The 15,968-nt window shown below is 42.3% G+C and overlaps 1 protein-coding gene across 2 annotated transcripts in view; it reads right to left on the bottom strand.

Annotated features, from left to right (window-relative positions):
• Positions 1-2,600, bottom strand: part of fndc4a (fibronectin type III domain containing 4a) — an 86,113-nt gene extending 83,513 nt beyond the window's left edge. The window contains exon 1 of one of the 2 annotated variants that reach the window (XM_071412480.1): positions 1,888-2,600. Coding sequence is in view for 1 of the 2 variants with exons in the window: in XM_071412479.1 (XP_071268580.1) it covers positions 1,878-1,953 (76 nt within the window). In the remaining variant the exon portion in view is untranslated. Of the gene's footprint in view, positions 1-1,877 lie in introns of both variants that reach the window. The other variant, XM_071412479.1, reaches the window with a different exon arrangement.
• Between the last annotated feature and the right edge of the window lie 13,368 nt (positions 2,601-15,968).

Below are 15,968 nucleotides of genomic sequence, written 5' to 3'. Positions count from 1 at the left end.
GGAAGCAGCACACGCTACAGACCTGGCTTACTGGAAGCAGCACACGCTAGAGACCTGGCTTACTGGAAACTGCACACGCTAGAGACCTGGCTTTTTGGAAGGAGCACACGCTACAGACCTGGCTTACTGGAAGCAGCACACGCTAGAGACCTGGCTTACTGGAAACTGCACACGCTACAGACCTGGCTTTTTGGAAGGAGCACACGCTACAGACCTGGCTTACTGGAAGCAGCACACGCTACAGACCTGGCTTACTGGAAGCAGCACACGCTACAGACCTGGCTTCCTGGAAGCAGCACACGCTAGAGACCTGGCTTTTTGGAAGGAGCACACGCTACAGACCTGGCTTACTGGAAGCAGCACACGCTACAGACCTGGCTTATTGGAAGCAGCACACGCTAGAGACCTGGCTTTTTGGAAGGAGCACACGCTAGAGACCTGGCTTACTGGAAGCAGCACACGCTAGAGACCTGGCTTTTTGGAAGGAGCACACGCTACAGACCTGGCTTACTGGAAGGAGCACACGCTACAGACCTGGCTTACTGGAAGCAGCTGACATGATTTGAGAAGACACTTGTAAATCTGGGTAATAAACATGTATGTAAATAATGATTAGGAGATATGGTCTTGCTAGCTAATTAACATACTGTATCAAGGAAAAAAATCTACACTGACCAAAATATTATTGTAGACCATTTTATGATGTATTTAGCTGTTGAATAAAGAAAGGTTCGGAAAAACAGGGACACCTTTGCCTGTCACCTTTAACGTCAGTCTCTTCATAAGGAGATCGTATAGGGAGCGTTGTCATTAAATGAGATCGTATAGGGAGCTTCCTCACATCAATTCCTGGTTAGTAAGCGATTGTAAGGTGCTAATTACACGTGAGTAATTCTGTAACCATGTGTTAATTAACACTGGCTAATTAGGAATAGGTTATAGGCTACTTGTAAAAGTTGAGGTAAACAATCAGGACGATAAAATAGGCCAGATATGAGTCTGAATAAGTTGTGATTACTTGATAACAATTCAGCACAACATGGTGAAGCAAATACAGCTGTACCCACAGCATTAACCCAGTAACCTACCCACAGTATTAACCCACCAACCTACCCACAGTATTAACCCATCAACCTACCCACAGTATTAACCCAGCAACCTACCCACAGTATTAACCCACCATTCTACCCACAGTATTAACCCACAGTATTAACCCACCAACCTACCCACAGTATTAACCCACCAACCTACCCACAGTATTAACCCAGCAACCTACCCACAGTATTAACCCACCAACCTACCCACAGTATTAACCCAGCAACCTACCCACAGTATTAACATACCCACAGTATTAACCCACCAATCTACCCACAGTATTAACCCACAGTATTAACCCAGCAACCTACCCACAGTATTAACCCACCAAGCTACCCACAGTATTAACCCACCAACCTACCCACAGTATTAACCCACCAACCTACCCACAGTATTAACCCACCAACCTACCCACAGTATTAATCAACCAACCTACCCACAGTATTAACCCACCAACCTACCCACAGTATTAACCCACCAACCTACCCACAGTATTAACCTACCCACAGTATTAACCCAGCAACCTACCCACAGTATTAACCCACCAAGCTACCCACAGCATTAACCCAGCAACCTACCCACAGTATTAACCCACCAACCTACCCATAGTATTAACCCAGCAACCTACCCACAGTATTAACCCACCAACCTACCCACAACGACAGCAAGGACAATGTCCCCGTGTGCAGTTGGATATGATATTTTGACACAGTGATTGAGAGATGATTTCTAGAAAACAGGTCATTAAAAACAATAACCAAACATATTATATATTCACTTACTTCCACTGACCAAAAACATGTCGCTGGCGAAGAGCAACAGGATCACACAGTTCACTAACACCAGCAGACAAGACATGGCTTCGTGTTTTATTCTCCTCGGATCTATATATCAAAATTTGTAGAAGTCAGATCTTCAAGTACCCACTTGCAGGCTACTTAATGCGTTCAATTCATAAGCACATTGGAATATTTTTTCCCCCCCGAATCATCACTTATTATCCAAGCTACCGTTGAAACCGTTGAGTCGAAGTATTCAGAGTAGATCAATTAACTTCAGGTATGTGACAAAAGAGATCATATTGACGAACATTTTGTCAACACGTCCCGGTACATTCATGTCCACAATAATCCCATATGTATTCGTTAACCATCACACCGATATTGAAGACTTCTCTCCTTTCTCAAACCGCGGTACCCAAATTGAATCTGACGGCGTTCGATCTACTCCAAGGATTTTAAAGGGAGTTTCTTCTGAATAGAAACCCCATGTCTCTTTCAAGTGTGATTCTCAATCTCCTTATGGTGTGAGTTCGTCGTGCCTCCTGGTCAGTGCATAAGCTACAGGTAACCTGTGAATGGACACGTTGAGAAGGTCCAGCATCACGGACAGCGCTCTGGAACTATAGACAGACAAGCGCCTTGGTATCAGGCAGCGCACCTCTCTCTTTCTCTCTCTGGTGGTCAGCTCTGCTTTTCTGATGATTTATTCATGTTGATCTGTCATTCTGCAGTGCCCCCCTCTCTCTGTCTCTGTCTCTGTCTCTCTCTCTCTCTCTCTCTCTCTCTCTCTCTCTCTCTCTCTCTCTCTCTCTCTCTCTCTCTCTCTCTCTCTCTCTCTCTCTCTCTCTCTCTCTCTCTCTCTCTCTCTCTCTCTCTCTCTCTCTCTCTCTCTCTCTCTCTCTCTCTCTCTCTCTCTCTCTCTCTATGCTTCAACGGAATTCTAAAGAACACAGGCTTTTTTTTATAGCACTTGGCTAAACAATGTACAATTGGAGCATGTGTTTAATTCGAGATTATAGTAATTGACGTTCTATATCGGAAGATGACCAGTGAGTGATTTTATCGGTTCTTGCTGTTTAATGCGCGCTCGCTCACAGCAAGCACATTTTTTTTCTAGAGAGGGGTCAAATGAAACCGTGTTCAACGCAATAATGATTTACCGAGACACTTGTAGGACAGCGAACAGGGTTTTAGAACTACAGCGAACATTTTGACTATCACGTGTGAACGTAGTAACCTTTTTTTGTATCTCTCACTCCCTCCTCTTCCTCTCCTCTCCCTAGTTTGTATTTATTTATGCAAAATCCTCCTCTAAGCATAGAATTACACCATTCATGTGAAATTCGGGGTTGTATAGTCCTCAGTGCAAGCTATACACAAACCTCCACCTGTTCTAGCATTGTTGAAATTATTGGCAATGATTCCATTCAATAATCACACCTATTGTATGTAGTCTCTGACAGATCCACAGCCATTCATATATATATATATGGCTCTGGCCAGACACAAATTGCGTTTTTGGAATGTCTGTGGGAGTGGTAGTTATAGTGGCTGCATGGGTGGGTGGGTGTCTCAGCTCAGTGTACAGTGTTGCACGCACGCACGCACGCACGCACGCACACACGCACACACACACGCACACACACACACACACACACACACACACACACACACACACACACACACACACACACACACACACACACACACACACACACACACACACACACACACACACACACACACACACACACACACACACACACACACACACACACACCAGTCATTACATTAGTAGTAAGTAGCCTAACCCTCTGATGCATGTTAAATAGGAAACGTGCAGTTCCCTCGAAGTTGTAGGCTAACTTGGGAGGCAGGATTTGTAGTCTAAGGATGGTTACTTGTTTATTTCCACAGCCTATCCTATCCCAGTCTCAGCAAATGTGTGATGAAAGCAGACACAGTGCATGGTCACAGTAACTCATATTAATAATGGGCTGTGCGCATTCATCCTATACAGGACTGAAATCATAGGACTGATTTGAGATCCATATTTAATGCCTATGTAGGTAGCCTGTTGGGTGTTCATACCAGCACGTTATGCAGTAAATTCCCTTGGAAAACTGTCTCTCCAAAAGCTGTAATGCACCTAAAATGTACAGAAATGTATGAATGTAGTTCTTGTTGTAGGCCTACCTCATTTGTGATAGGCTATTCTGTTACGCCCTGATCTGTTTCACCAATCAGTGTGCTTGTCTCCACCCCCCTCCAGGTGTCACCCATCTTCCCCATTATTCCCTGGGTACTTATACCTGTGTTCTCTGTCTGTTTGTTGCCAGTTCGTCTTGTTTGTTTGTCAAGTCAACCAGCATGTTTTCCCATACTCCTGCTTCTATTCTCCTTTTGCTATTCCTTGCCTGTCCTGTCTCTGAGCCCGCCTGCCTGACCACTCTGCCTACCCCTGAGCCTGCCTGACCACTCTGCCTGCCCCTGAGCCTGCCTGACCACTCTGCCTGCCCCTGAGCCTGCCTGACCACTCTGCCTACCCCTGAGCCTGCCTGACCACTCTGCCTGCCCCTGAGCCTGCCTGACCACTCTGCCTGCCCCTGAGCCTGCCTGCCATCCCTGTACCTCTGGATTACTGACCTCTGCCTGCTTTGACCTGTCTTCTGCTTGCCTCTGTTGGAACATTAAACATTGTTACTTCGACAGTCTGCGTCTGGGTCTTACCTTGATTCGTGATATATTCATCAGTTTGAATATTGACATTTGAATGTTTTTTATTTGATCAGTATAGACGAGGTAAAGGAGTCCATTGGAACGTAAATGTTCCATTTACCAGGTCGGAACACATTTACCAGCTCGGAACACATTTACCAGCTCGGAACACATTTACCGGCTCGGAACACATTTACCAGCTCGGAACACATTTACCAGCTCGGAACACATTTACCGGCTCGGAACACATTTACCAGCTCGGAACACATTTACTAGCTCGGAACACATTTACCAGCTCGGAACACATTTACCAGCTCGGAACACATTTACCAGCTCGGAACACATTTACCAGCTCGGAACACATTTACCAGCTCGGAACACATTTACCAGCTCGGAACACATTTACCAGCTCGGAACACATTTACCAGCTCGGAACACATTTACCAGCTCGGAACACATTCAAGCAAATCTGATCTAGCAAAGTGGATATTCATCATGATTTATGTATAGTAACAGGCCCACAATGTGGATACTTAAGTCCAATTTTGGATATATTTGTCTGTTTCCGACTGCATAACATGTAGAAGTTGTCCCTTTTCAGGTTTAGAAGTGACCGCTAAATGCTAACTCTCGTTCATATAAACTGGTAGGGAAAGCTAGCATACAGAAATCAGTGGTAGTAGTAGTCAAAGTCGTTTTTTTTTACTGTAATGCAGTTGATTGGTGACGATGACACGAACATGTGTTGAGGTTGAAATCCATACAGGCATTTTTACCTCAACATAGAGTTAAATACACATAAAAATCAATAGCCTAAATGTAGACACATTTTGCTGGGGGGTAATGAGGAGATACCACTTCAAATTAAGTGCTAGGAGCAACAATGGCTCAGCCGCAAAGTGGTAGGCCACACAAGTTCACAGAACATGACCGCCAGGTGCTGAAGCGCGTAGCGCGTTAAAAATCGTCTGTCCTCGGTTGCAACACTCACTACTGAGTTCCAAACTGCCTCTGGAAGTAACGTCAGCACAATAACTGTTTGTTTCCGTGGCCGAGCAGCCGCACACAAGTCTAAGATCACCATGCGCAATGCCAAGCGTCGACTGGAATGGTGTAAAACTCACCACCATTGTTCTCTGGAGTGATGAATCACACTTCACCATCTGGCAGTCCAGCAGACAAATCTGGGTTTTGCGAATGCCAGGAGAACGCTACCTGCCCCAATGCATAGTGTCAACTGTAAAGTTTGGTGGAGGAGGAATAATGGTCTGGGGCTGTTTTTCATGATTCAGGCCCCTTAGTTCCAGTGAAGGGAAATGTTAACTTACAGCATGCAATGACATTCTAGACGATTCTGTGCTTCAAACTTTGTGGCAACCGTTTGGGAAAGGCCCTTTCCTGTTTCAGCATGACAATGCCCCCGTGGACAAAACGAGATCCATACAGAAATGGTTTGTCGAGATCGGTGTGGAAGCACTTGACTGGCCTGCACAGAGCCCTGACCTCAAGCCCATCGAATATCTTTGGGATGAATTGGTTCGCCGACTGCAAGCCAGGCCTAATCGCCCAACATCAGTGGCCAACCTCACTAATGCTCTTGTGGCTGAATGGAAGCAAGTCCCTGCAGTAATGTTCCAAAATCTAGTGGAAAGCCTTCCCAGAAGAGTGGAGGCTGTTATAGCAGCACAGGGGGGACCAACTCCATATTATTGCCCATGATTTTGCAATGAGATGTTCAATGAGCAGGTGTCCACATACTTTTGGTCATGCAGTGTATAACGCACAACCTAGCAGACTGTCGACCAATCGTGTTCAAATCGCCATGTTACTTTACACGGTTGCTAAACTAATCGTTCCGCAATCCCTTCTCAAAGTCAAGGTATGAGTCGAGAAATCTGCCTATTTTCCTCGAATGTATGCAAATGTCACAATTCCAAAGCTATACGATACTAAAGATTTGTAATGTTGTACTTCTTGTTCACGAAATTCATGCTAATTTTGGGGTTTTGAGCTAGCGCCCAATTAACTCCCATTCACTACTTGACGGAGAGCTATCCTTGTCCCAGAATAGCCCAGAATGCATTGTGCAGCCCATTGACGACACATGGGCAACGTACACAATTGGCGTCAATACGATTCCCATGGAGTTTCTCATCTCCTCAAAAGTATCTCTACCCAAGATAGACCAGAGCCTGGTCAATTTCCAATTGGAGCAAATTAATCACAGTGGGCAGAAAAAGCAAGGAAGTGGTCAGAGCCAATCACGAGCTAGTGAGATCCTATTGGAGTGTTCTAGCACTTATTAACATATTTTCGTTAGGTACCCTGTAAAGTGCGCGTGTGCAATAACTCAATTCGCCCAGGTACTCCTTCTAAACGCCATTTTTTTTTTACTTTGACAAAGGCTAAAGTGTACAAAACACAGTCCAATCTGTTTGTTACAGATTATAGTTTTTTGGAAACAGAAAACTGTATAGAGATTAAATGTTTCACCGATAATTTTTTTTAGAAGAATGTCTGCCAAAATCCATCTAGCTCCATTATCTCCCACTGCCTCCCACTGCCGCCCACTGGGCTTCCTGTCATTACCATATTTGGTAGTGAGTGGAAACGCCAACCGGATGCTTCACATTTATACACGTGGTGGAATATCTGACTCATTGTTCTATCTGTGTCTTATTGTTCTATTTAGGGTTTCCGTGGTAACTTTTGGTGATGCCATGTTTCAAAGCAACTTTTATGTGTGGCTATATGCACGCGTTCATCGTTTGTTGGGGTATTGATCCGTGGAAAGTTTCTACCATTAATATCAGCCAGCGGGATGCTAATAGACCTTTTCTTTTATATGGACGTTGCCATGGTTTCTACGCGCTCGACATCACATCAACCTTCTGGACACCTGCCGCTCAGTGGAGACGTATTCTGCATCTCAAATGGCACCCTATTCCCTATATAGTGCACTAATACCCCATTGGCTCTGGTTAAAAAGAAGTGCACTATATAGGGAATAGGGTGCCATTTGGGACTCGAAGAGCTTTTTTGTTGTTGTCCAGCCTGACATTGGCCTTGTAAATATTACATTAGAGTTGCCATGACAGCTGTTCTGATCCCACAGTATCTATTTGTAGAAATAGCTAGATAGATACTGACATTTCTGTGGCATTTAGCTCTATATGAGCTTTTATATTGATGCAGAAGAGTACCTCCGACCATGCCGGGTATCTGACCATGCAGGGTATCTGACCATGCAGGGTATTGGGGAGCTAATGGATTCTCCCTGAAACAGAACCTGAATGCTCTCATCATTGACAAAACAAACACCAGCTAAGCTTTCCTTGTTATGACATGGATGTCTAAGGCTGGGATAGTTTCTTTATTTACAATCTTCATCCCGGGCCCACACACTTCTAATTCTAAAAAGTGAAAGCATACCTGTGAGGGGGGTCGTCCTGCTAGTAGTTGTAGGTTTTTATACAGTACCCAAGACCAGTCTGTCTGGTTAATTTGACCATTGGAAAAATAGCTACTGTGTAAATACTGCAATGCAGGTTTGATTGTATTAAGAAATGTTATTTTTGATTTTATTTCACCTTTATTTAAACAGGTCGGCTAGTTGAGAACAAGTTCTCATTTACAACTGTGACCTGGCCAAGATAAAGCAAAGCAGTTCGACACATACAACAACACAGAGTTACACATGGAATAAACAAACATACAGTCAATAATACAGTAGAAGAAAAGACTATATAAAGTGTGTGCAAATGAGGTAGGATAAGGGAGGTAAGGCAATAAATAGGCCATGGTGGCGAAGTAATTACAATATAACAATTAAACACTTGAATGGTAGATGTGCAGAAGATGAATGTGCAAGTAGAGATACTGGGATGCAAAGGAGCAAGATAAATAAATATATACAGTATGGGGATGAGGTAGTTGGATGGGCTATTTACAGATGGGCTATTTACAGATGGGCTATGTACAGGTGCAGTGATCTGTGAGCTGCTCTGACAGCTGGTGCTTGAAGCTAGTGAGGGAGATATGAGTCTCCAGCTTCAGTGATTTTTGCAGTTCGTTCCAGTCATTGGCAGCAGAGAACTGGAAGGAAAGGCGGCCAAAGGAAGAATTGGCTTTGGGGGTGACCAGTGAGATATACCTGCTGGAGCGCGTGCTACGGGTGGGTGCTGCTATTGTGACCAGTGAGCTGAGATAAGGCGGGGCTTTACCTAGCAGAGACTTGTAGATGACCTGTAGCCAGTGGGTTTGTCGGCGAGTATGAAGCGAGGGCCAGCCAACGAGAGCGTATAGGTCGCAATGGTGGGTAATGTATGGTGCTTTGGTGACAAAACGGATGGCACTGTGATAGACTGCATCCAATTTGTTGAGTAGAGTGTTGGAGGCTATTTTGTAAATGACATCGCCGAAGTCGAGGATCAGTCGGATGGTCAGTTTTACCAGGGTATGTTTGGCAGCATGAGTAAAGGATGCTTTGTTGCGAAATAGGAAGCCGATTCTAGATTTAATTTTGGATTGGAGATGCTTAATGTGAGTCTGTAAGGAGAGTTTACAGTCTAAATAGGCTGATGTAACAGGTGTAATAGGTGTTAGAGATGTTAGAGGTATTAGAGGTATTAGAGGTGTTAGAGGTATTAGAGATGTTAGAGATGTTAGAGGTATTAGAGATGTTAGAGGTATTAGAGATGTTAGAGGTATTAGAGGTATTAGAGATGTTAGAGGTATTAGAGATGTTATAGGTATTAAAGATGTTAGAGGTATTAGAGGTTTTAGAGATGTTAGAGGTATTAGAGATGTTAGAGGTATTAGAGATGTTAGAGGTATTAGAGATGTTAGAGGTATTAGAGATGTTAGAGGTGTTAGAGGTATTAGAGATGTTATAGGTATTAGAGATGTTAGAGGTGTTAGATGTATTAGAGATGTTAGAGGTATTAGAGATGTTAGAGGTATTAGAGGTTTTAGAGGTGTTAGAGGTATTAGAGATGTTAGAGGTATTAGAGATGTTAGAGGTGTTAGTGGTATTAGAGATGTTAGAGGTATTAGAGATGTTAGAGGTATTAGAGACGTTAGAGGTGTTAGAGGTATTAGAGATGTTAGAGGTATTAGAGATGTTAGAGGTATTAGAGATGTTAGATGTATTAGAGATGTTAGAGGTATTAGAGATGTTAGAGGTGTTAGAGGTATTAGAGATGTTAGAGGTATTAGAGATGTTAGAGGTATTAGAGATGTTAGATGTATTAGAGATGTTAGAGGTATTAGAGATGTTAGAGGTGTTAGAGGTATTAGAGATGTTAGATGTATTAGAGATGTTAGAGGTGTTAGAGGTATTAAAGATGTTAGATGTATTAGAGATGTTAGAGGTATTAGAGATGTTAGAGGTATTAGATATGTTAGAGGTATTAGATATGTTAGAGGTGCTCGTTTAAATGAGTTTGAACATTTACATTTTATTTTATGCAAAGCATGTTTTTCAGAAATTATTTTTAAATAATAAATGAATCCAGCTCTGATGGTGGAGGTACTGTTTAAAATGCACAGGGCATCATCTCGCTTTCCAAACCCACACAAAAGGCTTTTGGCTTTTGGACTCAACACAGAAGGGGCATAAATTTCTCGCTTCATCCTCCCTGCGTCAGCTAAACCATCTTTCCGTAATATTGTTCATGACTTTAATTATCCTCGTGAGTTTTGTAGCGTCCAACAACCCCAAGGTTGCCAAAGTAGAGAGAACACAGGTTCCCCTCGCTGGCTTTGGGAGAGAATCAAATGTTAATTGCGTTCGTGTTCAGTTCCTTGTAAAAGTACTTGGTGAGAAACACCAGAGCTTTAAAAATGGAGTCCAGGGATGAGACACAAGATGAAACCATATTGGGGCCTGGTCAAAAGTAATGCACTCTATAAGGAATAGGATGCCATTTCAGACGTACCCGAAGAGTCGGAATGGAGGAAATAGCTTTGGCGCACATTTTCCACTTCTGTCCTTCTCTCGGATGCCTTGAGAATACTTCAAATGGAAACATTATGATGGGGGTGTATTTGTACACCAAGCTGCCTCACGCTACAGAAACAGGATATAGGCTCCTGCCCTATGAGCCATTCTCGCTCGGACAAGGCTTGCTTCATTTGACTTATGATGACGGAATCTTTCCAATTTCAAAGAGTGTTTCTGGCTTCACATGCTTCGTAAATAACAGGGGCCCTCATTTATCAATAATGCGTAAAAACAGTTCCACAATACTACTTACGAATGTAATTTACAATGGTCCTACACATAGAAAAAGTGTGATTTATCAAATAATCCTTAGAGCATAGTACACACACCTGTAGGAGGTAACCATTGATTAATAACAATTGTTTTCAGCCTCAGTGCTTGTGCACGACCTTGGCTGTTTGCATTTAGAAACAGCTGTAATTAACCATTATGGTCAGAATTATCCCTTTAACCCGTGGGGAATATAGAACGCAATACCATTTAGAAACAGCTGTAATTAACCATTATGGTCAGAATCATCCCTTTAACCCGTGGGGAATATACAACGCCGTACCATTTATAAACAGCTGTAATTAACCATTATGGTCAGAATCATCCCTTTAACCCGTGGGGAACATAGGACGCAATAACATTTAGAAACTCCAGTAATTAACCATTATGGTCAGAATCATCCCTTTAACCCGTGGGGAATATAGAACGCCGTACCATGAAATAAAAAAGGTTTTATTTGGCCTGCTCAGTTGTGACTGAACTAGAGGTGCTAGTGTCAGAGATTTAGTACAAACCAAAAGGTTTTATTTCAAATCAAATGAAAAAAGTATTGTCACATGCGCTGAATACAACAGTATCTTACTGTGAAATGTTTACTGACAAGCCCTTAAAACAAATAATACAGTTCAAGAAATAGAGTTAGGAAAATATCTACTAAATAAACTAAAGTAATTTTTTAAATAAAAAGTAACACAATAAAATAACAATAATAAGGCTATATACAGGGGGTACCGGTACTGAGTCAATGTGGAGGCTATATACAGGGGGTACCGGTACTGAGTCAATTTGCGGGGGTACAGGTTAGTTGAGGTAATTTGTACATGTAGGCAGGGGTAAAGAGACTCTGCATACATAATAAACAGCGGGTAGCAGCAGTGTAAAACAAAGGGGGGGAGGCTCTCAATGTAAATAGCCATTTAATTAATTGTTCAGCAGTCTTATGGCTTTGGAGTAGAAGCTGTTAAGGAGCCTTTTGGACCTAGACTTTGTGCTCCGGTACCACTTGACATGTAGTAGCAGAGAGAACAGTCTTTGACTTGGGTGACTGGAGTCTTTGACAATTTTTTGGGCCTTCCTCTGACACAGCCTAGTATGTAGGTCCTGGATGGCAGGAAGCTTGGCTCCACTGATGTACTGGGCCGTACGCACTACCCTATGTAGCACCTTACGGTCGGATGACGAGCAGTTGCCATACCAGGCGGTGATGCAACCGGTCAGGATGCTCTCGATGGTGCAGCTGTAGATCCTTTTGAGGATCTGGGGACCCATGCCAAATCTTTTAAGTCTCCTGAGGGGGAAAAGGTGTTGTTGTGCCCTCTTCTCGACTGTCTTGGTGTTTGTTGGTGACGTGGACACCAAGGAACTTAAAACTCTGGACCCGCTCCACTACAGCCCCGTCGATGTGTTCAACCCTCCATTTCCTGTACACGATCAGCTCTTTGGTCTTACTGACAATGAGGGAGAGGTTGTTGTCCTGGCACCACACTGCCAGGTCACTGACATCCTCCCTGTATTACAGACTGGGACAAAAAAAGAGGTTGAAAATCACAGTGAATATGCCTGCTAGTTGATTTGCGCATGCTCTGAGCACGTGCCCTGGAACACCATCCGTTCTTAGTTAGCGTACACTGCCTTTACAAATAAGAGGATTAAACATGATACTTTGTTGTATATTTTATCATGTGTAACTTCGCCACCTTTGAGTCAGATGCCGTACACAAAACATGTACCAACAAATGTCCAAATATTTAAGTTTATGTGTACTTTCTATTTTCTTTGCTTCATACGTTCTAGTAACACAAGTATTCTGTAGAAGCACATAGAACAGTACCTACATTTCTGCATAAACTGTACTAGCTAGCAATACTTATTATTGGTTACTGTACTAGCTAGCAATACTTATTACTGGTTACTGTACTAGCTAGCAATACTTATTATTGGTTACTGTACTAGCTAGCAATACTTATTATTGGTTACTGTACTAGCTAGCAATACTTATTATTGGTTACTGTACTAGCTAGCAATACTTATTATTGGTTACTGTACTAGCTAGCAATACTTATTATTGGTTACTGTACTAGCTAGCAATACTTATTATTGGTTACTGTACTAGCTAGCAATACTTATTATTGGTTACTGTACTAGCTAGCAATACTTATTATTGGTTACTGTACTAGCTAGCAATACTTATTATTGGTTACTGTACTAGCTAGCAATACTTATTATTGGTTACTGTACTAGCTAGCAATACTTATTATTGGTTACTGTACTAGCTAGCAATACTTATTATTGGTTACTGTACTAGCTAGCAATACTTATTATTGGTTACTGTACTAGCTAGCAATACTTATTATTGGTACTGTACTAGCTAGCAATACTTATTATTGGTTACTGTACTAGCTAGCAATACTTATTATTGGTTACTGTACTAGCTAGCAATACTTATTATTGGTTACTGTACTAGCTAGCAATACTTATTATTGGTTACTGTACTAGCTAGCAATACTTATTATTGGTTACTGTACTAGCTAGCAACACTTATTATTGGTTACTGTACTGGCTAGCAATACTTATTATTGGTTACTGTACTAGCTAGCAATACTTATTATTGGTTACTGTACTAGCTAGCAATACTTATTATTGGTTACTGTACTGGCTAGCAATACTTATTATTGGTTACTGTACTAGCTAGCAATACTTATTATTGGTTACTGTACTAGCTAGCAATACTTATTATTGGTTACTGTACTAGCTAGCAATACTTATTATTGGTTACTGTACTAGCTAGCAATACTTATTATTGGTTACTGTACTAGCTAGCAATACTTATTATTGGTTACTGTACTAGCTAGCAATACTTATTATTGGTTACTGTACTAGCTAGCAATACTTATTATTGGTTACTGTACTAGCTAGCAATACTTATTATTGGTTACTGTACTAGCTAGCAATACTTATTATTGGTTACTGTACTAGCTAGCAATACTTATTATTGGTTACTGTACTAGCTAGCAATACTTATTATTGGTTACTGTACTAGCTAGCAATACTTATTATTGGTTACTGTACTAGCTAGCAATACTTATTATTGGTTACTGTACTGGCTAGCAATACTTATTATTGGTTACTGTACTAGCTAGCAATACTTATTATTGGTTACTGTACTAGCTAGCAATACTTATTATTGGTTACTGTACTGGCTAGCAATACTTATTATTGGTTACTGTACTAGCTAGCAATACTTATTATTGGTTGCTGTACTAGCTAGCAATACTTATTATTGGTTACTGTACTAGCTAGCAATACTTATTATTGGTTACTGTACTAGCTAGCAATACTTATTATTGGTTACTGTACTAGCTAGCAATACTTATTATTGGTTACTGTACTAGCTAGCAATACTTATTATTGGTTACTGTACTAGCTAGCAATACTTATTATTGGTTACTGTACTAGCTAGCAATACTTATTATTGGTTACTGTACTGGCTAGCAATACTTATTACTGCTTACTGTACTGGCTAGCGATACTTATTACTGCTTACTGCACTGGCTAGCGATACTTATTACTGCTTACTGCACTGGCTAGCGATACTTATTACTGCTTACTGCACTGGCTAGCGATACTTATTACCACAACAGTGCACTGGTCTGTAATCATATTCCCCAGTATAGTTACCAGAAGTGCCATTGAGCTTGACTCATAATTGAACACAACCAAGGTGGTCAATTACCAAGCACCACACGTCAGCCCTACCCTACTGCATGGCTCCTCACTAAGGCCTAGGAGACTAAAGGGAATGACACGCTCCCGTTATATCAAGAGAAGGGTGAGCGTCCCAAATGGTGACCTATTCCCTATATAGAGCACTACTTTGAACCAGGACCCAGTAGTGCACTATATAGGGAATAGGGTTTCCATTTGGGACTCAGGTAAGATGTCAATCCCGGCATGTGGCTTCCCAAATCCATCTTGACAGTCCCGGGGAGCGGGCGGCAAGAAACGGGCGCCCATAAATCCATCGTTGCCCCTTGTGCTGCAGGTCTCTGGAGCATTGGCCTCCTCAGAGGAAACTCCATTAGTGCCTGTCCCACTTCATAAAAATCTATTTGGGTCAAGAAATAACTACAATTCGTTCTGCATCTATCTGTAATGTATGAGCAGTGGAGTAGCTAATGAATTCAATTTTTTTCCAAGTCCATTTCTTTATTTTTTTTCTCCTTTTTCGCCCCCCTGCTTGGCATTCTCCTCACTCGTTCAACGCTGATGGTTTGGAAAACGAGTCGGCGGCAAAGTGGTGTCTCTCCGAGATGGAATGAGAAGTAAATATGATTAACATATAGAGCTCTCCCCAAGTGCACCATATAGGCCGGGGATAGGGTGCATCAGCTGCACCCAGCTCCAATATGCAGAGTTCCAATTGGTAAGACTTACAATGAGTGGATCTGGCAGTATGGTGTCTTCCAATATTGTCTTCACTCAGTTGCATTGCCTTGATTCCTTGCCTCCTCGCCTCTTTCTCAAAACCATTACATCCATTTATGGGTCTTAAAGGACATTTCCACCCACCCAACATTTTTTTATTCTTCATTCGTCCATTGTTGACATAGTCCCAAAATGTTTTGCTTGTCAGCAATCAAGTTTTCAAGATATGTAATTTTCAAAATTCTGAAATTACATTTACATTTACATTTAAGTCATTTAGCAGACGCTCTTATCCAGAGCGACTTACAAATTGGTGCATTCACCTTATGATATCCAGTGGAACAGCCACTTTACAATAGTGCATCTAACTCTTTTAAGGGGGAGGGGGGGGTTAGAAGGATTACTTTATCCTATCCTAGGTATTCCTTAAAGAGGTGGGGTTTCAGGTGTCTCCGGAAGGTGGTGATTGACTCCGCTGACCTGGCGTCGTGAGGGAGTTTGTTCCACCATTGGGGTGCCAGAGCAGCGAACAGTTTTGACTGGGCTGAGCGGGAACTGTACTTCCTCAGAGGTAGGGAGGCGAGCAGGCCAGAGGTGGATGAACGCAGTGCCCTTGTTTGGGTGTAGGGCCTGATCAGAGCCTGAAGGTACGGAGGTGCCGTTCCCCTCACAGC

The sequence above is a fragment of the Salvelinus alpinus genome, chromosome 8 (assembly GCF_045679555.1).
Source record: "Salvelinus alpinus chromosome 8, SLU_Salpinus.1, whole genome shotgun sequence".
Classification (NCBI taxonomy): domain Eukaryota; kingdom Metazoa; phylum Chordata; class Actinopteri; order Salmoniformes; family Salmonidae; genus Salvelinus; species Salvelinus alpinus.
Note: the sequence above shows the minus strand (reverse complement) of the source record. Positions and strands in the feature narration are given on the sequence as shown.